This window comes from Haliotis rufescens, unplaced genomic scaffold (genome assembly GCF_023055435.1).
Source record: "Haliotis rufescens isolate VD_foot unplaced genomic scaffold, xgHalRufe1.0.p SCAF_1, whole genome shotgun sequence".
Taxonomy (NCBI): Eukaryota; Metazoa; Mollusca; class Gastropoda; order Lepetellida; family Haliotidae; genus Haliotis; species Haliotis rufescens.
In genome coordinates, this window is record NW_025963779.1 from 3,887,926 (window position 1) to 3,907,293 (window position 19,368).

The window sequence follows — 19,368 nt, forward strand, 5'->3', positions numbered from 1 at the left end:
ATATATATTCACCGCCAAAAGAAACACGAACCATAGAAACATATAGAGAAGTATGTTACCACTTTACATTAAGAAGTGTTACCACAGTGTTTTTATTCTTATCACGATATGCTGCATGTGATTTCCAAACTTTCCACGCTAATCCTGCATGAGACAAATGGTGCATCTTGAGTCATGGAGCTATGACATCTTATGTGATGCGTTCATGAGCGTCGGTTCACATAACATACCAGTATGTTCGTTTGTGCATCTAACCAATCTAATATCTCTTGAATATGAGTATATGGTGTTCACGTTTCTTTTGTTGGTGAGTATATTTGGACGCCAGGTCAGAGTAGGTTTGGCTGAATGGTTAGGTTGATATACTCCAGTGGCATGGATCATTGCTGTTGGTTTCAGTCTGTACTTGATCATGAGAAGACCGATAGATGTAGGTGGAATTTTGCTGACTGGCGTTAACCATCACTCACTCACACTTGGTTTGCACCATGTTCAGAGCTTGGTGAATGTTGGTGTGTTGCCATGTGAACATTACTGGAGAAACAGTGAATTGGCCATCTCTGCTCGGATATTTCCATTGCTTTATAACTTTGGACAGAAATTCTGCCTGTTTAAGGCCCATGCTTGGTTCACAGTAGGGATGTACTAATTTCCAATTCCGAAGGTATTCTAAAAACAATGACAATTGTGAATATTCTACCCAAATAAACACAATATGATCAATAGAATATAAAAAGAACGAGTGTCAATGGCAGAGAGAATAACCAGTTTCAATTATCTTTCAAAACAGATTCCACTGGGTGTAAAAGTCCAAATAGCGGTGAAAATAATATAAATGGATAACTGAAAATCAGTGATGACACCAGGTGTCAAAAACAATTCTGTTACCGTCACATTTTTGGCACAGACAGTTGTTTATCTATTTTGAAAGAATAACATTGTCTCTTGATGTCAAGTTGGATGACTGTGCTCTTCACAGGCTAGGTAATCACTGAAGCAGAACACTCCAGCTTTGGGTTTGAGACACGCTTGTGTCTGAGAATTAAGACACAGATCACAGACTCAGAGCAAACTGATGACAATCCTTATATGTTGACATCAGAACATAATGGAAGCCTTGGACTTCTGCTATAACCATTCTTGGGGGAAAAGGAAACGAACAATTTATTCCCTTATATAAACTTTGTAAATAAATGTGTTACACATAAATCAAAGAAAAAAACCCGTTTGTTGACATGTTTAATCCCTCTACTGCAGATGACTTGAATTGCTTGCAATTTAATATCAGCCCTACCCTGAAAGTGAATACTCAGTTAGCATACAATAAATCTCCTCATTGTCACAGCAAGAGCTCTCCTCCGTGACCCAGCATGGGGCTTGTGTTCCAACACACGGAGTTAACCCCCGAAGATATCATCACAATGACAACGTTTTTCCAGTGATATCAATTGTTACTCAGAATATAGTGAAACTCCCCAATATGTTGAGATGCATTTAAATGTGCAAAATCAGAGTGTCAATCCTATGGTTTTTTCAGGGGTTTATCGTATTTTTTTTAGTATAGTGTGCACCCAAGTAAAATGTGCACCCCCCTCTAGCAGATTCAGTATTTTGGAAAAAACTTTTTTGAATATTATGCGCAGAAAAAAATGACACCGTACCCCGACAGCGAATTCCAGTAAACGAACGGGTGGTAAGAAACTTGGTCAGTACAAATTTGAAATTAGAGATAAAAAGAATCACCAGACATGTTGATTTACCATTTAAATTGTATATTTTGTTCTGCTAGGCATTGTTTTAACTAATTTTTTTTATCAGGAATAATATATTCAAATATCTTGTTATTTTAGTTGCAGCTTTTATTAAATATATTTAAAATAATTATAACCCTAAGCGAAGCAGCTGATCGCTATTGCCGGTTATTATTTTCACATGGAACCATTTTGACAAGTCACCATCGAGGCTCCCGCGCAGAACGCGATAACTATGTGTTGACATAGAATCGTCAAACTAAAACAGATATGACTTTTAACGAGTCAAAGTCAGACCTGTCAACCCCTCATCATGACAATGTGGGAGATTTGCCTTCAAAATGGGGGAGATTTGCCTCCAAAGGGGTAGATTTTTAAGATAGTGAAGATAAGATAATTTCGAATTTTTATTTTTAATAATGTTACAAAGAAAACCAAATATTTTGAAACAATAAATAATCAATAAGTTTCTTATACGTACAGCTTGCTTAATTTCCGTTTGCATTTTCCTCCTCCAAAAATAAACCCAGCACAATCTACCCATATAACTTTCGTTCAAAGATCATCTCAGATAAACGCAAACAGATATTGAAATTTCACAATCGGTAGCTTGACCAGTTGACGACGCGTTCAATCCCACCAGTTGTCAGGCTTCGTTACGATGCACGTTTTCTGAGTATTTGGCGCGATGTTGGTTACATAATTCGCCAAAGTAATATCAAATGCATTTATCCTGACGCAACATCATCGCCCTTAATTTCGATAAGATATACTGGTTTTTTTTCTGTCTGCGGTAGTCTGTTGACAGTCCCATTACTTCGCTTCTTAAATTTCCTAGAAATGTTCACGTTATTCCATTCCAAGAAATGTATGCCATATTTGGAAGTACTATTACGTTTTACTACAATTTATGAATGAAATGAGTCTCGTTGTCGTTGTTGACCTTTCTGACCTTGACGTTTATTAATCTCATTGGTTGACTAGTACTGTTGTATGCAAATTAGATTGCAGATCTGGGTCGCAAGCAAACTATTAGCCAATCAAATCGTGTAAAATAATCACATGATACATTCTTGCGAAATTTGATAAAGTTCTGTTTTGATATTTTCTGTGCACACAAGTCACGATGTCAGTCAAAAGGAAATTTATAAGTTACACTTTAAACTTTGACTTTGAAATCCTAGCTGTGAGGAAGCCTGATCGTGTAACTCATTGTTATTTCGACTACCGAATCAACCAATCACGCATAGTGTTGTTTCTGAAGACGGCGCTTGCAGGACATATTTTGTTTTCATTTCCAAGAGTTCAATGACGTAACTTTGAGGTATGTTGATGTTTTAACAAAGTTTCTGACAAATCTGATAACCAATAAAGTCATGTATAACTGGACCGGCCATATGTATCTACGTTCTTAAATTATGGAAGAATAAACACGCTAAGAACATGAAGACAACAGTTCCTTTCATGAAGTGATGAATACTTGGCTGATTTTTCATTTCAAGTTCAACCCTTCAGGCACCTGTTAGGACTATCCGAGTTTTCTTAACAGTTTACATTGTTCAATCGTTCACCATATGAATTTAATTACCAGTTGATTACTGGACAAAGGCCCATCTGGGTCCCCCTGCGGGTGGCTGTGATAAGGCTCGCTAATCCGGGAGCCTACCGGACAGATCGGGACGCAAACTTCCCGTTCATTGTTTTTACTCACGGGACAATGGAGGCGAATTTTTTAAATAATGAAAAATTCTGTTTTGCGGGAGAAATAGTCCATCTTGCGGGAGACTGGGAGATTTCATCAAATTGCGGGAGTCTCCCGCAAAATGCGGGAGGGTTGACAGGTCTGGTCAAAGTATGGCATTTATGATATATGTATCCATTCTCTGTCAACTAAACTTCGTTTCAAGGTGTCAATAGCGGTATTCTGACCGTGGTTGCTGTTAATAACGGTGAGTTGTGCGATCTTCTGATCGCTTCAGACACGATTTCGCGGAAATTAATTAAAGGAAAGGAATTTTTAATAAAATTTATGAAATAAGTTACAAATATAAGTCCAGATACACAAAGGACACTTTTTGTAGCCAGACTGTGTAATTACATGATTAATTTGCGTACTTCAGTATGGATTTGTTGACAGGGTAATTTTGGTGTTGCGTGCTCACAGTAATGTCTTTCCGTAGGGGGAAAAAAACATCAAAACTCATTGTTGCATGTATAATGCACACACCCTTCTACACAGCTGTGTTGTTTTGAAAAAAAGTGTGCACTATACTCAAGAAAATATGGTAAAACAAAACAAAGTAGTGTGATGATCCTATGTTTGTCAGTGAATGTTGTTTTATATCAGTCAGTAACGTTCCAGCTATATCACAGCAGCCTTTTAATAATCAAGCCTTTTCTAAAGGTTGATAGCCTGAGCAACAATGTATCCTGTCAGGGTACAATGACACAATTAACTAGATCACACATTGTAACCATGAGATCAGTCGTACTAAATCAGCTTCGTGGGACTTTGGAATGTCCACAGGGGTACAGTCTGAAGGCATCTGTGTTTTGGGACCAGGGCCCACTTGCACAAAGCAATCTTAGCGCTAAGACTATCGTAAGCCTATATTAAAGTATGGGAGTTATGATCATCTTAGCGCTAAGATCGCTTTGTGCAAGTGGGCCCTGGTGTTGGAACAGGATTGCCCTTTCAGCTCTGGCAATGAAGGGATCCACTGCATATGAACTAAGATCCAGCTTAAACATGCAAAAGTGAAAGCGTCTGGCTATGAGTGTTATTTACATATATGTAAAATGCATTGTTCAACCTTTGCCAGACCGTGTGCTCTTGGGCCACTTCAATCTTCAAGGGCTAAAAAGTTGTAATCCTGGACAAGATGTGTCATCATAAGCTTGTGTTGTTAGTTCTGACTGCAGGGAGGGCACAGGTGGCCCAGTTGTCTAAGGCGCCGCAATTCCATGTGCAGAGTTGAGTCCCTTGGGCATGACAGAAACCTATGATTGTGGGTTCGAATCCCTGTATCACTTCGGGATTTCCTACCACATCAAGCTGACATGATATATAATAGGAATACTGTTAAAAGCGGCGTTAAACCCGACTCACTCACTATGACTGCAAGGTGACAAGGTCAGGTGAAATGGGGTTTAACGTCCAAGATTATTGCACTTATATAGTGACATGCATGTACGTGTGTGTGTTTGTGTGGCTGCTTGTACTAGTCTGGACTGATGACAATTTATAGTGCTAGCTCACTGAGATACCATGCCGCAGTTTAACATGAATACCCCACTCAGACACAGTATACTGACTCCGAGCCGACCAGTCCTTGTTTTAGCCCCTTAATGCCGAGCGCCAGACACGGTAACAACAAGTACCATCTTTTAACATCTTTTGGTATGACACGGTCAGGGATCAAACCCTGGACCACTAGACCACGGAGGCGGTCGCAAGGTGTCAAGGTCTGACTATGATTCACTTGATGGGAAGGGTGCTCAAATCAAATGCTATAACGAGATGAATGTCTGCCCATATGGCAGTTAACACTCCCACAAGTCCAGCATGTGAATCCCACTTATGCCGTGACACTCAGAGTCAAGGTCAGGAATCCCATAACACGTGCTAGCATTAGTCAGATAACTTCTTATCAATGATGTTCGGTTTGTTTGTTTATCAAGAAAGTCATGGTTGTAATACACATAGACCTGAAGTTGTGTCAGTACATAGTTGAACAAAACGATACTGACAAGAACCAGCCCTGATGAAATCAAAGTTTATGGGTCTGTTCATAAAATTACAATTAGGACATCTGTGGACATTTGGGGTATCATTGTTCATTCATTCATGAGTGAGTGAGTGACGAGCAAGGTTTTAGCAATATTCCAGCAATATCATTGTAGGGGACACCAAAAATGGGCTTCACACATTGTACCCATGTAGGAAATCGAACCTGGCCCATTGGCATGATAAGTGAACACTTAACCACTAGGCTACCCATATCATTATGAAGAGAGACCACTTGTGTGATAGGACCCAGTACATTAGAGCAGTGCCTCTGGTTTAGTCATCTCTTAGTGCCACTGAGGCCAGCTCTTTGCATGACCTTGACCTTAGAGCCACCAGAGCATCAAGTACACTGGTTGTAAATGAAACCAAGATATGTGTGTATGTTGTAAGCTAGAAGACATCACCTGGTAACTGTGTCCCATCATGGCTGAGTGAGTGCCCAATAGTAGATCATTATACATTAGGGGAGGGTCACTAGGGGTCACAGAGGCTCATTGTGGCAGCAGCGGACATGAGACCTCCGCCTCCCAGATGAGACACCTCTATAGAGGATACAGTGTCAGGCCCTGAGACCTAGACCATCACTCCTCATTCAGCTGCCACTCCAACACATCACACTCTCTGCACAAGTTGTATGCTTCACCAGTTACACAATTCTACCATCTTTGGATAAACTTACTCTTGACTATTTTAAATGCTTTATCAGATTTCTTTGGCTATTGTTATTAGGTCGTAAATCCCAATTATTTTGTCAAAGCCTTGAGTTTAAAAATGTTAAGTGGACAGGTGAGACTTTTATATCCCAAGTGGACACAGTTGGTTTCTTTTTTATGTAACAGTACACTTAGTTACAATTGTGTCTACGTCGGCACATGTGGTGATGCACAAGAAGAGCAAGAAACATGTCTAATTTGAGAGAAATGCTGTTTTCTTTCTTGTCTTTTCAAAGAGTGATCAAATGGTTTGGCATTTTAAGCCACTTTCAGCAATATTCACAGCAATATCACAACAGGGGACACCAGAAATCAAACAATAGTTATCATTGTGTATCATTCTAAGAGTACTACCTCTATTTCTTCATTGCCAAAATTCTTGCAATTTGACTATCATCACACTAAAATAAACTTCCTCTTCACTATCAGCTATCACAATCAGTTGTAAGGGAAACCGTATTACGATCCAAATTTATATGCGCATGAGCGGGAAACTGTCATGTGACTTCTTTCCAATAATTACATCAATGGGATGCAGATATATTGGGAAGATGGGAGGGTCTACTGATGTAATAGAGGTAGTATTCTTAGAATTGTAAACATATGATAAGTATTGTTTGATAATTCCTTTGAACACCCTACCTCTGTTACATAGAAGTGACCTGAAGATGTCCATATTCTGACGAGTGTTTGTCTCTCAACTTGTCTCCCAATGCTTTGTTGCATGGTAGATTGCCATCATGTCCAGGCAATTAATGTGAAGAGCCGTCTGGATCTGGCCATGTTCATTGGAGTGTAGATCCATCCATGCGAGCGCCCCATCCCGCTCCAGATGTGTCCGTGTAGAGGTAATGCTCTGGGTGGGTGACGGGTGAGAATAGCATGGGAACTCTTGAGTGTCATGACAATCCATCCTCCTTTTCAAGTCAACTAACTGCTCGAGATAGTTGTACTAGGGTTCTAGTTCATCAAGTTCATCCATGTCTGAATTAGGTTGAGCTGAAGTTGTCCCTAATGTAGGTGAGGTCTTGTAGAGGTGTTAGTCTTCCCAGACATGACATTACCACCAATGACAATATCTGTAGGGCTGATTGATTGCTTCCACGATCATTACCCAAGACTTCTCGTAACACTCCTCTGGAGGGCCAAGGCTACGTTCTTGGATCTGGAACCTGGCCCCAGTGTATACAAAGACCTGTCCGGGTCAAATCACAAACTTGGTAGGATGAACCAGGAACCCCAGGTAGGTGGTTGGATCGGGACGATGGTGTTCTGTTTCAACTGATGTTTGTTGTGATCAGTAGAGAGGAAGTCGCTGATGTAGCCGTGTATTCTAACTAGATGTTCAGTAGGTGACCAAAGCCGATGATTGGTGTTGTTCTCCGAGGGAATAGCTATAGTGCTATTGATATATCAAATGGTAGAATTTGAATCTCCTTCTGTCGATGGCAATCCGTAGGTAGTTTCAGCACTCTGGATGGATGGGGATATGGAGATAGGCATCCTGTAGGTCTATGCTGGTCTCCTGAGAGCAGTTCATAGCTTCATGATTGATTCCATCTGGAACTTGGGTAGATGAACCAGGTAGTTCTTGTTGATGAGCTTTAAGTCAATGATCATACGCATCTCTGACATGTTCTTCTTTGGTGCAAAGAACACTGGTGACTGGAATCCTACGCTGGTGTCATGCAGTGTGTGAATCACCCTTTCTCCATTAGAGGTTGTATGTCCATCCTTGTTATCCGATGTGTGATGAAAATAATTCCAGCCAACTCAACGTCTCCTCTGTGCGTGTGCGTGTGCGTGTGCGTGCGTGTGCGTGTACTAGTCCAGATTTATGACTGTAAGCCCACCAGTTCTTGTTTTATCCCCTCAATACTAAGCACCAGGCAAGGCAACAACAATTACCATCTTTTGGTATGATGCTGCCAGGGTATAGAACCACTGACCTTCTGCTCTTTGGTCAGATGCTCAGTCCACCACCCCATGGAGGCGGTCAACAGATACAGCGATATGCGAAGGAATGTATCACAATTTAATGGACCAATCATGCTGTTCTTGACATGTAGAGATAACAGCCAGATTTAGTTGTCACACACCACCAGTTCAACCTAAGTATTCCTGTCCAGGACAGTTGAGTAAACAAAGCTGAATTCCTGTCAACGTTAACAGCCACATTGGGCTACAGCAGGTATTCCTAGATCTTGGGTTGGGGTGTATGGTGCCTGTATGTAATCCTTATTTATTCTTCATTCATCCAACAGAGAGTCAGTGGGTGTGCAGTGTGCCTGTTCGTAATCCTTACCTAATATTCATTCCAATTTCCTCCACTAACTCTAACAAACATAAGCCCTGTATCAAAATACTTTCATGGTTTCAGCACATCCCAAATCTTCCATTTTCTAAGTGTTAACAAAAAAAGTTATTGTTGGATGTGGGGAATTATCTCTTTATTGGTGGCCAAATGTTCATGGGGAATAGTCTATATTGGGAGATTCTGTGATTGCATTGTCCAGATCCTGAGTTTAATAGAGGTGGTTTCACTGGTCTGCTATGTTTCTAGTTCAGGTGATTAAATCAGAGGAAGTAAATTGGCAGTTTGACCATTATTGAACGATATATCAGATCATTGATATGTCTGCAGCTTCATTTAAATGTCTTGGACAAATCCTGTGTTTTGTTTTTGCTAATCTGAGCACAAATTCCGAATCATAAGCATTAAAGAACAAATCAACGAGGGAAGCATACTTGGCCCCATGAGGATGCCTACTTCTTACCTGAATGTCCTATCCCAAAAGTTCCTGGTCCTCGGGTTCTAGAATAGAGAGGTGCAGGATGGGATGTGGTTGAGTGAGGAAGAGATGTTGGTGGTGGTGGTGGTATGATTTCCTGGTTCTCGGGTCCTAGAATAGAGAGGTGCAGGATGGGATGTGGTTGAGTGAGGAAGAGATGGTGGTGGTGGTGGTGGTGGTATGAGTTCCTGCTTCTCGGGTTCTAGAATAGAGCGGTGGAGGAAGGGGTGTCCTTAGTAGAAGGATTGTAGTGAGGCTTGGTGGAATAAGATCCAGCAGTAAACTGTGAAGGATGAGCTTCTGTAGTAGAGGTTGAGGTGTGGTAGGACAGGATGTGAGTTTGTCGCATCAGTTGTTGGTCCAGCAGTAAGGCGTGGCATGGAAATATTTGTGTAGAAGACCTTGAATTATTCATTGTTAACTCTTCAGTCATTCTAAATTGTTGTGGGAAGTTTGAATAAAGGTTCACTACAACTTTGAGTTCTCAGGTTGCAAATTCTCTTACTTTGAGATGCTTATCAAACCACATTATCTTGGAACTGCTCTATCTAAGACACACACACACACAGCTACAGCCATCTGATCAGCACGTCAGAGGAAACATGAGGTAATATGTGATTCATGTCACAGTTTAAGCAAACCTATTCACTACAATGTTAAATCTCATTTAGATAACATCTCCACACTATATATTGTAATTCTGAAATCTAACCCTTCAACAATTTAGCAGTGATTTCTATCAGCTATTAATCCCCAGTCAACCAGAACATCACCGCATGTAACTTTCAAAACTCAATTTCATTAGGTGATGTTCATCCATTTTTAAAGAGGACTACATTAACATGATAAATGCCCAGACATACTGGTGCAATACCTGCGCCCTCCATATTGTCCTGTAACCATCTGAGGGTCGAATTTCATGCATTTTGCCAGCAGGTCGGGAGAGTGATGCTCACATAATCTGATAAATATGACAACGACAGTGTGAGACAGAGCCTTGACATAGTCAAAGTTGACACTCAGTTAATCCGGGGCCCACCTCCCCGACATTTAAACCTTTCCTAATCCCCAGTGTCAGGGGGGTGATGATGGTTAATTCCCCGCTTACACTGGCAGGCAGACCTACAGGTCAATCTGCAGAGGAAGCAGCCCAGGACCCAATGATAACAGGAATACCTCTCATACCTTATGCTGTTGGGTTGGGATGATGTAGTGTACAAATAAAAAATCAAAACTTAAAAAGTAATGAGAATGTTTTGTTTGTTTGTTTGCTTGTTTGTTTATTGCCAAACTCAGCAATATTCCAGCTACATGATGGCCATAATCTCAAATAATCGGACCAGACAATCCGGTGATTGATATCATGAGCATCAATACACACAATTGGGATACGATGACATGCATCAATCAGGTCAGCAAGCCTGACCACCCAATCCCATTAGTCGCCTCTTATGACAAGCATAGTCACCTCTTAAAGCAAGCATGTAAATTTTGTATGTGTGTCAGTCCTCAACACTAGGGGGTGGTCGGGTAGCCTAGTGGTTAAAGCGTTGGCTCGTCACGCCGAAGACCCGGGTTCGATTCCCGACATGGATACAATGTGTGAAGCCCATTTCTGGTGTCCCCCGCCGTGATATTGCTGGAATATTGCTAAAAGCGGCGTAAAACCTCACTCACTCACTCACTCACTCACTCAACACTAGGACAAGATAGCATTAATTGATGAGATCTCAAGAAATATATGTGTTTTTTGTAAATGTTATCTCTGACCCCTGGGTGTTTTGGGGCAGAATATGTCTCTAGTATGCCAGTGCTTGTTGTAGGAGTCAATGAGGATTGGGTGGTTTCAATGTGTGCCCTGGATTATGTAGATCAACTACTGTGGGAACAATGCTCATGTTGATCTACCTGGTCCAACTTCCATCATTTACAAACCACATGGCTATAGTTGGAATATGGCAGACTGTGGCATGATACAACACTCACTCCCTCACTGAATATGTTTAGAAATGATCCGTGCTATATGTGCAGTGATTATGATTGTGTGTTTGTTTTCCCCAGGTGTCCAGGAAACTGAGATTGTGTGTGTGAAGAGGAGTTCAGGATTTGTGGTGACGGAGGAGAATTGTGACCCCAAAGGCATTCCCCAGAGACAGAGAGTCACCTGCAACAACCACCCATGTCCACCAGGGTGAGTCACTCACAACCATTTTGATCCTGACCTCCATGTGAGTTAGATACACATCAATTTGATTGTGTGCTCTACGTGAGTTAGATACAGCCATTTTGACCTCATCCTCTGTGAGAGTTAGATACAGCCATTTTGACCTCGTCCTCTGTGAGAGTTAGATACAGCCATTTTGACCTTGTCCTCGGTGTGAGTTAGATACAGCCATTTTGTCCTTGTCCTCTGTGAGAGTTAGATATAGCCATTTTGTCCTTGTCCTCTGTGTGCGTTAGATACAGCCATTTTGACCTTGTCCTCTGTGTGCGTTAGATACAGCCATTTTGTCCTTGTCCTCGGTGTGAGTTAGATACAGCCATTTTGTCCTTGTCCTCTGTGAGAGTTAGATATAGCCATTTTGTCCTTGTCCTCTGTGTGCGTTAGATACAGCCATTTTGACCTTGTCCTCTGTGTGCGTTAGATACAGCCATTTTGACCTTGTCCTCGGTGTGAGTTAGATACAGCCATTTTGTCCTTGTCCTCTGTGAGAGTTAGATATAGCCATTTTGTCCTTGTCCTCTGTGTGAGTTAGATACAGCCATTTTGACCTTGTCCTCTGTGTGCGTTAGATACAGCCATTTTGACCTTGTCCTTTGTGTGAGTTAGATACAGCCATTTTGACCTTGTCCTCTGTGAGAGTTAGATACAGCCATTTTGACCTTGTTCTATGTGTGCGTTAGATACAGCCATTTTGACCTTGTCCTCTGTGAGAGTTGGATGCAGCCATTTTGACCTTGTCCTCTGTGAGAGTTAGATACAGCCATTTTGACCTTGTCCTCTGAGTTAGATACAGCCATTTTGACCTTGTCCTCTGAGTTAGATACAGCCATTTTGACCTTGACTTCTGTGAGAGTTAGATACAGCCATTTTGACCTTGTCCTCGGTGTGAGTAAGATGCAGCCATTTTGACCTCGTCCTCTGTGAGAGTTAGATACAGCCATTTTGACCTTGTCCTCGGTGTGAGTTAGATACAGCCATTTTGACCTTGTCCTCGGTGTGAGTTAGATACAGCCATTTTGACCTTGTCCTCGGTGTGAGTTAGATACAGCCATTTTGTCCTTGTCCTCTGTGAGAGTTAGATACAGCCATTTTGTCCTTGTCCTCTGTGAGAGTAAGATACAGCCATTTTGTCCTTGTCCTCGGTGTGAGTTAGATACAGCCATTTTGACCTTGTCCTCTGTGAGAGTTGGATGCAGCCATTTTGACCTTGTCCTCTGTGAGAGTTAGATACAGCCATTTTGACCTTGTCCTCTGAGTTAGATACAGCCATTTTGACCTTGTCCTCGGTGTGAGTAAGATACAGCCATTTTGACCTCGTCCTCTGTGAGAGTTAGATACAGCCATTTTGACCTTGTCCTCGGTGTGAGTTAGATACAGCCATTTTGACCTCGTCCTCTGTGAGAGTTAGATACAGCCATTTTGACCTTGTCCTCGGTGTGAGTTAGATACAGCCATTTTGACCTTGTCCTCGGTGTGAGTTAGATGCAGCCCCATTCTTGCAGATTCCTTGCTTTACGACATGTAAAAAGTTTGTGATGAATCCAGCACTTTTTTCGCATTTACAATACAAAATGCAAAACTTAATTAAATCTATGGTTTGATTTATTTCATGTTCGTAAAATATCACAAGCATAGTTTAATAATGAAGAACATGAGAAATGAAGAATTTCTTAAAAATAAACATTTCAAATCACAGTGTTTCTCCAGTAGCAAAGAAGAATTATTACTATTGACTGGCATGAGTAACAAAACAAATCGTGACATCACATCCTACAGCATGTTGTGCATGTTGCAGCTGGGAGCCTGCAGAGTGGACAGAGTGCAGCTCAACCTGTGGGAAGGGGATTCAAACTCGGACTGTAGAGTGCAACAGGAGGATCTCGCCGACCTTCACCATGAGCGTGTCGGCCAACCTGTGTCTCACCGTGCCGAGACCGGCTGTATCTCGCATGTGTGAAAATACACCCTGTGCCGAGTGGAAGATTGGGAAATGGGAAAAGGTAGGTGATTAGAGACCTTGGACACTTGGTTATACCAGATTCAGAGGTGTATAGAGACTTTGGACACATGGAAATGTCAGATATTGAACAGTTAAAAAGTACAAGTTGTACAAATAAGCTTTTTTTTACATAAGAAAATATGTCAGATAGTTTGACACTGTCACAGCTATGAATACAGTGATAATGTACTGTGTGTAATGCCTGTTATTGCCCAGATTAGTCCTAATGTCTTCAACCCGTGTCATTCATTAAGCTGACATGCACTGATATGACTAAAAAACTGTTCAAAGCACGTAATAGTGTTGGACATTTATCATGCTGTCAACCACGTTCTGTTCTGGTATGACTAGTTTAATTACATGCCACGTTTCTATATAAGTGCAATAATCTTGAAAGTGATGTTAAACCCCATTTCACCCCGCCTTACTTACAAGCCATACTGACCGAGCAGTGATATGGCTGCTTGTGACATGTGACAGCACAGATTCACTCGCTTTTAAAAAACACCTCACGAAAACAAATTGTCTGTCCCCGTATGATGAATGTAAAGAATCCCTCATCAACTTGCTCCAGGACTTTTACATTAGTTCATTCAGGAGAAACAGTCTGTTACAACCTCCTGTGTTAATGTCAGTGTACCACCAAGCTATCGGACTTGACACTGGTATAGGATCAGCACAACACTGACATGACGTTGGTATAAGCTGTGTACAAGTGTGACATGACATGGACTAGACATGAGCAGCATAAACAGATGTATCAGTGCCACACAGTCCTGACATAGGACACATTCCAGGGGGAGATTTAACAATAAGTTCATATGTTCCCAGCTTGGCTTGCTCCTTTCAAAAGTTACTGGTCTTTCTACAAACTACCTAGCCCAAAACAAAATGTTGGAGGCCACGACTGTGTTACCCAGGAGAGTCTGAAAATTTTAGAACTCTTCACCCCTAAAACATCATCTCCTGCACTCTGAGATTAAATAATGGCTTCCATTTGCCTAATTTTGTGGTGATTTTATCAGCAAATAAAGATGTTGTTATTGTACAGAACATTACAAAATGGTCACCGGTTGTGTCATTCTACCAGGTTGATCTTTAAGCCAACCATTCACACAGCCTCATCCCCCTTAAATATTATTGCATCGAAATTACATGATTCATGAGCAGTGTCCGATTATAAAAATTAAAGAGAAGGGAAAAATTTTGACTAGCCAGACGGGCCATCTACTTTATGTTTCAGTAAGCATTTAGTAATTTTAACTGGCCACGGGCCAATGGGCCAGCAGTTAAATCGACCCCTGCATTCCACCAGACTGTTGTAAAAAGGACTCTTACTGTCAGTACGCCTACCTTCTACAGTGGCTTCACTTCAACTCTCTGAGCAAAGTCTCATCAGGACCCACAGTGGGAGTTCAAGGAAACTTCAGATTGTTGACGCTTTGGGCTACCTTCTTCCCACTACTGGCACAAATAATGATTTGATATTATTACTGTTGAAACTGACACCCAAACAATTGCCAACTACGATATTTGCCACCTAGGACATCGGAATCTGTTGCTTGGAACCCTGTGTTAACAACATCAGAACCTGTTGCCTGGAACCCTGTGTTGAACAACATCAGAACATGTTGCCTGGAACCCTGTGTTGAACAACATCAGAACATGTTGCCTGGAACCCTGTGTTAAACAACATCAGAACATGTTGCCTGGAACCCTGTGGTAAACAACATCAGAACATGTTGCCTGGAACTCTGTGTTAAACAACATCAGAACATGTTGCCTGGAACCCTGTGTTAAACAACATCAGAACATATTGCCTGGAACCCTGTGTTAAACAACATCAGAACCTTTTGCCTGGAACCCTGTGTTAACAACATCAGAACCTGTTGCCTGGAACCCTGTGTTAAACAACATCAGAACATATTGCCTGGAACCCTGTGTTAAACAACATCAGAACATGTTGCCTGGATCCCTGTGTTAAACAACATCAGAACCTGTTGCCTGGAACCCTGTGTTAAACAACATCAGAACCTGTTGCCTGGATCCCTGTGTTAAACAACATCAGAACCTGTTGCTTGGAACCCTGTGTTAAACAACATCAGAACCTGTTGCCTGGAACCCTGTGTTAAACAACATCAGAACCTGTTGCCTGGAACCCTGTGTTAAACAACATCAGACCCTTTTGCTACTAACCCCTGTGTTAACAACATCAGAACCTTTGGCTACCAACCCCTGTGTTAACAACATCAGAACCTTTTGCTACCAACCCCTGTGTTAACAACATCAGAACCTGTTGCCTGGAACCCTGTGTTAAACAACATCAGAACCTGGTGCTTGGAACCCTGTGTTGAACAACATCAGAACATGTTGCCTGGACCCCTGTGTTAAACAACATCAAAACCTGTTGCTACCAACCCCTGTGTTAAACAACATCAGAACATGTTGCCTGTAACCCTGTGTTAAACAACATCAGAACCTGTTGCCTGGAACCTTGTGTTAAACAACATCAGAACCTGTTGCTACCAACCCCTGTGTTAAACAACATCAGAACCTGTTGCCTGGAACCCTGTGTTAAACAACATCAGAACCTTTTGCCTGGATCCCTGTGTTAAACAACATCAGAACCTTTTGCCTGGATCCCTGTGCTAAACAACATCAGAACCTGTTGCCTGGAACCCTGTGTTAACAACATCAGAACATGTTGCCTGGAACCCTGTGTTAAACAACATCGGAATCTGTTGCTTGGAACCCTGTGTTAAACAACATCAGAACCTGTTGCCTGGAACCCTGTGTTAAACAACATCAGAACCTGTTGCCTGGAACCCTGTGTTAAACAACATCAGAACATGTTGCCTGGAACCCTGTGTTAAACAACATCGGAATCTGTTGCTTGGAACCCTGTGTTAAACAACATCAGAACCTGTTGCCTGGAACCCTGTGTTGAACAACATCAGAACCTGTTGCTTGGAACCCTGTGTTAAACAACATCAGAACATGTTGCCTGGATCCCTGTGTTAAACAACATCAGAACCTGTTGCCTGGATCCCTGTGTTGAACAACATCAGAACCTGTTGCCTGGAACCCTGTGTTGAACAACATCAGAACATGTTGCCTGGAACCCTGTGTTGAACAACATCAGAACCTGTTGCCTGGAACCCTGTGTTAAACAACATCAGAACATGTTGCCTGGAACCCTGTGTTAAACAACATCGGAACATATTGCCTGGATCCCTGTGTTAAACAACATCAGAACATGTTGCCTGGAACCCTGTGTTAAACAACATCAGAACAAATTGCCTGGATCCCTGTGTTAACAACATCAGAACCTGTTGCCTGGAACCCTGTGTTAAACAACATCAGAACATATTGCCTGGATCCCTGTGTTAAACAACATCAGAACCTGTTGCCTGGAACCCTGTGTTAAACAACATCAGAACCTTTTGCCTGGATCCCTGTGTTAAACAACATCAGAACCTGTTGCCTGGAACCCTGTGTTAAACAACATCAGAACCTGTTGCTTGGAACCCTGTGTTAAACAACATCAGAACATGTTGCCTGGAACCCTGTGTTAAACAACATCAGAACCTGTTGCTACCAACCCCTGTGTTAAACAACATCGGAACCTGTTGCCTGGATCCCTGTGTTAAACAACATCAGAACCCGTTGCCTGGAACCCTGTGTTAAACAACATCAGAACATGTCACTAGCAACTCATATGTTAAACAACTCATTTCCAACATATTCTAATCGATAACCCATATTGTGGAATAACTACTTCTGTGTATCGGAGCACAGTTAAGGCACCAGTAACAAGGCATACATCTTAGCAGCACGTACCACTCTGGTTTTATTCAGAATCTCTTTTTATGCTGACATATCAAAAACTATTTGCCATGAAAAGGTTTTACTACAATTTACAAAACTTAAATTTACTCCTTCATTTCAAGACTGTGGTGTTAACAGATTTAAAAAACATATGAACCTGGCCAAGCATTAAACATCCATCCCAAAAAGTTATTTGAAGATAATAACCAGCTATTCATGTTTCTATTTCAGACTAATACATGAATTAGTCCTGACACTGAGGGTTTTATTGCCTCACTGGGAAAAGTCCCTGTAATCTCACAATAACATTGCATCATGATGACGTGCAACATTTCATTCAATTTTCATCAAATCCTACTTAATACTCAAATGAAATATTCATAGACACCATGAAATACAATATCAAGGCTGAAGAAACTAGACCTAGGATAAAGCCAAGTCTGTATTTGTAATTTTGGCATTCAAAGTGAACATACATTTCATTTCTAGTTTTTATAAGTTTTAAATTATGTAAATGTGATGAAGTGGATATGTGCGTCTATTCAGTGAGAAAAAACACCATCAGTATAATTTTCATCGGCTTTCCCTGTTCTGTTGAAACATGTAAGCCAGCAAACATTAACCAGTGTGGAGGGTTGTCTGATCCCGTCATGTCATGTCAAACATACATGTTTGTCACTCAAAACGTGTGAAATTTTACACTCTCAATTAAACTTCATTTTATGTTCCCAAGATAAAAGCTTCCCCCTTTCATCTATCTTTTCATGCTTTTGATCAAATATTGACTGTTGCCATATGGAAATTGTAGAACAAAGTTCATTTGGTGATTTTTTTCTCCTCATTCCACAATGATGGCTTGCACAATGACTTGCTATTTTAATGCTTGTATCACAGATTGTTTTGCTTTAATCAGTGTTGTTCTTGACTCTATACCTCAGTAGAGCAAACAATCATGCTACGACATGACTGTCAAAGGTCTTTGCTACATGAAGATACACCATTGTCTCTTGGTGTATCTGAATGAGGCAGTGATTCTGTGGTACCTTGCAGCGACTTGAACGACTACTTGCCACAATACAGCTGAACACAGGAATACAAGCAGGCTACCATTTTGAATGCTCAGACTATCATTGTTTGTTTTTTGTTTGTTGTTTAACGCCCGCACTCAGCAATATTTCAGCTATTTGATGGTGGTCTGTAAATAACTAAGTCTGGACCAGACAATCCAGTGATTGATATCATGAGCATTGATCCATGCAATTGGGATACAATGACATGCATCAACAAAGTCAGTGATCTCATTAGTCGCCTCTAACGGCAAGCACGGGTTGCTGTAGACCAATTCTAGCCCGGATCTTCAAGAGTAGACTTACATTGACAGTCAATTGCTATGAGGGGGCACGGGTTTCCCAGTCGTCTAAGGCGCCGAGATTCGCTGTGCAGAGTTGCATCCCCTGGGCACACCAGAAACTTATGATTGTGGGTTTGAATCCCGGTTCGCCCCGATTATGTTTCTAGGTTTGTCAGCACCATACCCATGCTTGTGGGTTTCACCGAAGTGGTAAACGTCTGAGACCTGCATCACTTCGGGCTTTCCTCCCGCATTAAGCTGACATGCCGTGATGTAACTGGAATACTGTTAAAAGCGTCATTAAACCCAACTCACTCACTCACTCCAAATTGCTATGAAAAGATAACATGCCCAATTCTGATCCCACACATTTCATATTTGTTACCATTCTGTTGAATAGAACAATAGTGATATTGACTGACTGCTCAGTATGGCATCTGTTGTACAAAGGAGTACACTGTTACTGTTTGTTTTGGATTCCTCATCATATTATAATTTAGTACAACTTGCTATTGTGTTTTTGTTCTTCCTAGTGTTCTACCGAGTGTGGTCACGGGGAGAGGAAGAGGACCGTGACCTGCATGTCCGTGGAGGGGAGCCCGGCAGCTGACCGGCAGTGCGGACACCCCAGGCCGGACAGCACGGAGATCTGTGACATGGGGTCGTGTGCTCGAGGATGGTACCACACCAAGTGGTCTGCCCAGGTGAGATCCAAGATGGCTTACAAACAAGTCCTGAACCATGGCACACCCCATCTCTACATCACTAACATGGCTTATAATTGATTGGATGACCGTCCAAATTTTCAGATACCATATCTGCTGAACATTTTCAATTCTGAAAATTCAGATGTTTATGGTAATAAGTTCAATTTGTCAAAAGTTTAGAGACTTTGTGTCCAAGTGACTATGACCTACTCT

The 19,368-nt window shown here is 41.5% G+C and overlaps 1 protein-coding gene across 3 annotated transcripts in view; it reads left to right on the forward strand.

Annotated features, from left to right (window-relative positions):
- The window catches only part of LOC124146987 (ADAMTS-like protein 4), a 285,075-nt gene that overhangs the window by 245,132 nt on the left and 20,575 nt on the right, over nucleotides 1-19,368 (forward strand). For all 3 annotated transcript variants that reach the window (XM_048396889.1, XM_048396907.1, XM_048396924.1), the window contains 3 exons: nucleotides 11,108-11,237; nucleotides 13,066-13,270; nucleotides 18,982-19,152. In XM_048396889.1, coding sequence (XP_048252846.1) covers nucleotides 11,108-11,237; nucleotides 13,066-13,270; nucleotides 18,982-19,152 — 506 coding nt within the window. The remainder of the gene's footprint in view (nucleotides 1-11,107; nucleotides 11,238-13,065; nucleotides 13,271-18,981; nucleotides 19,153-19,368) is intronic.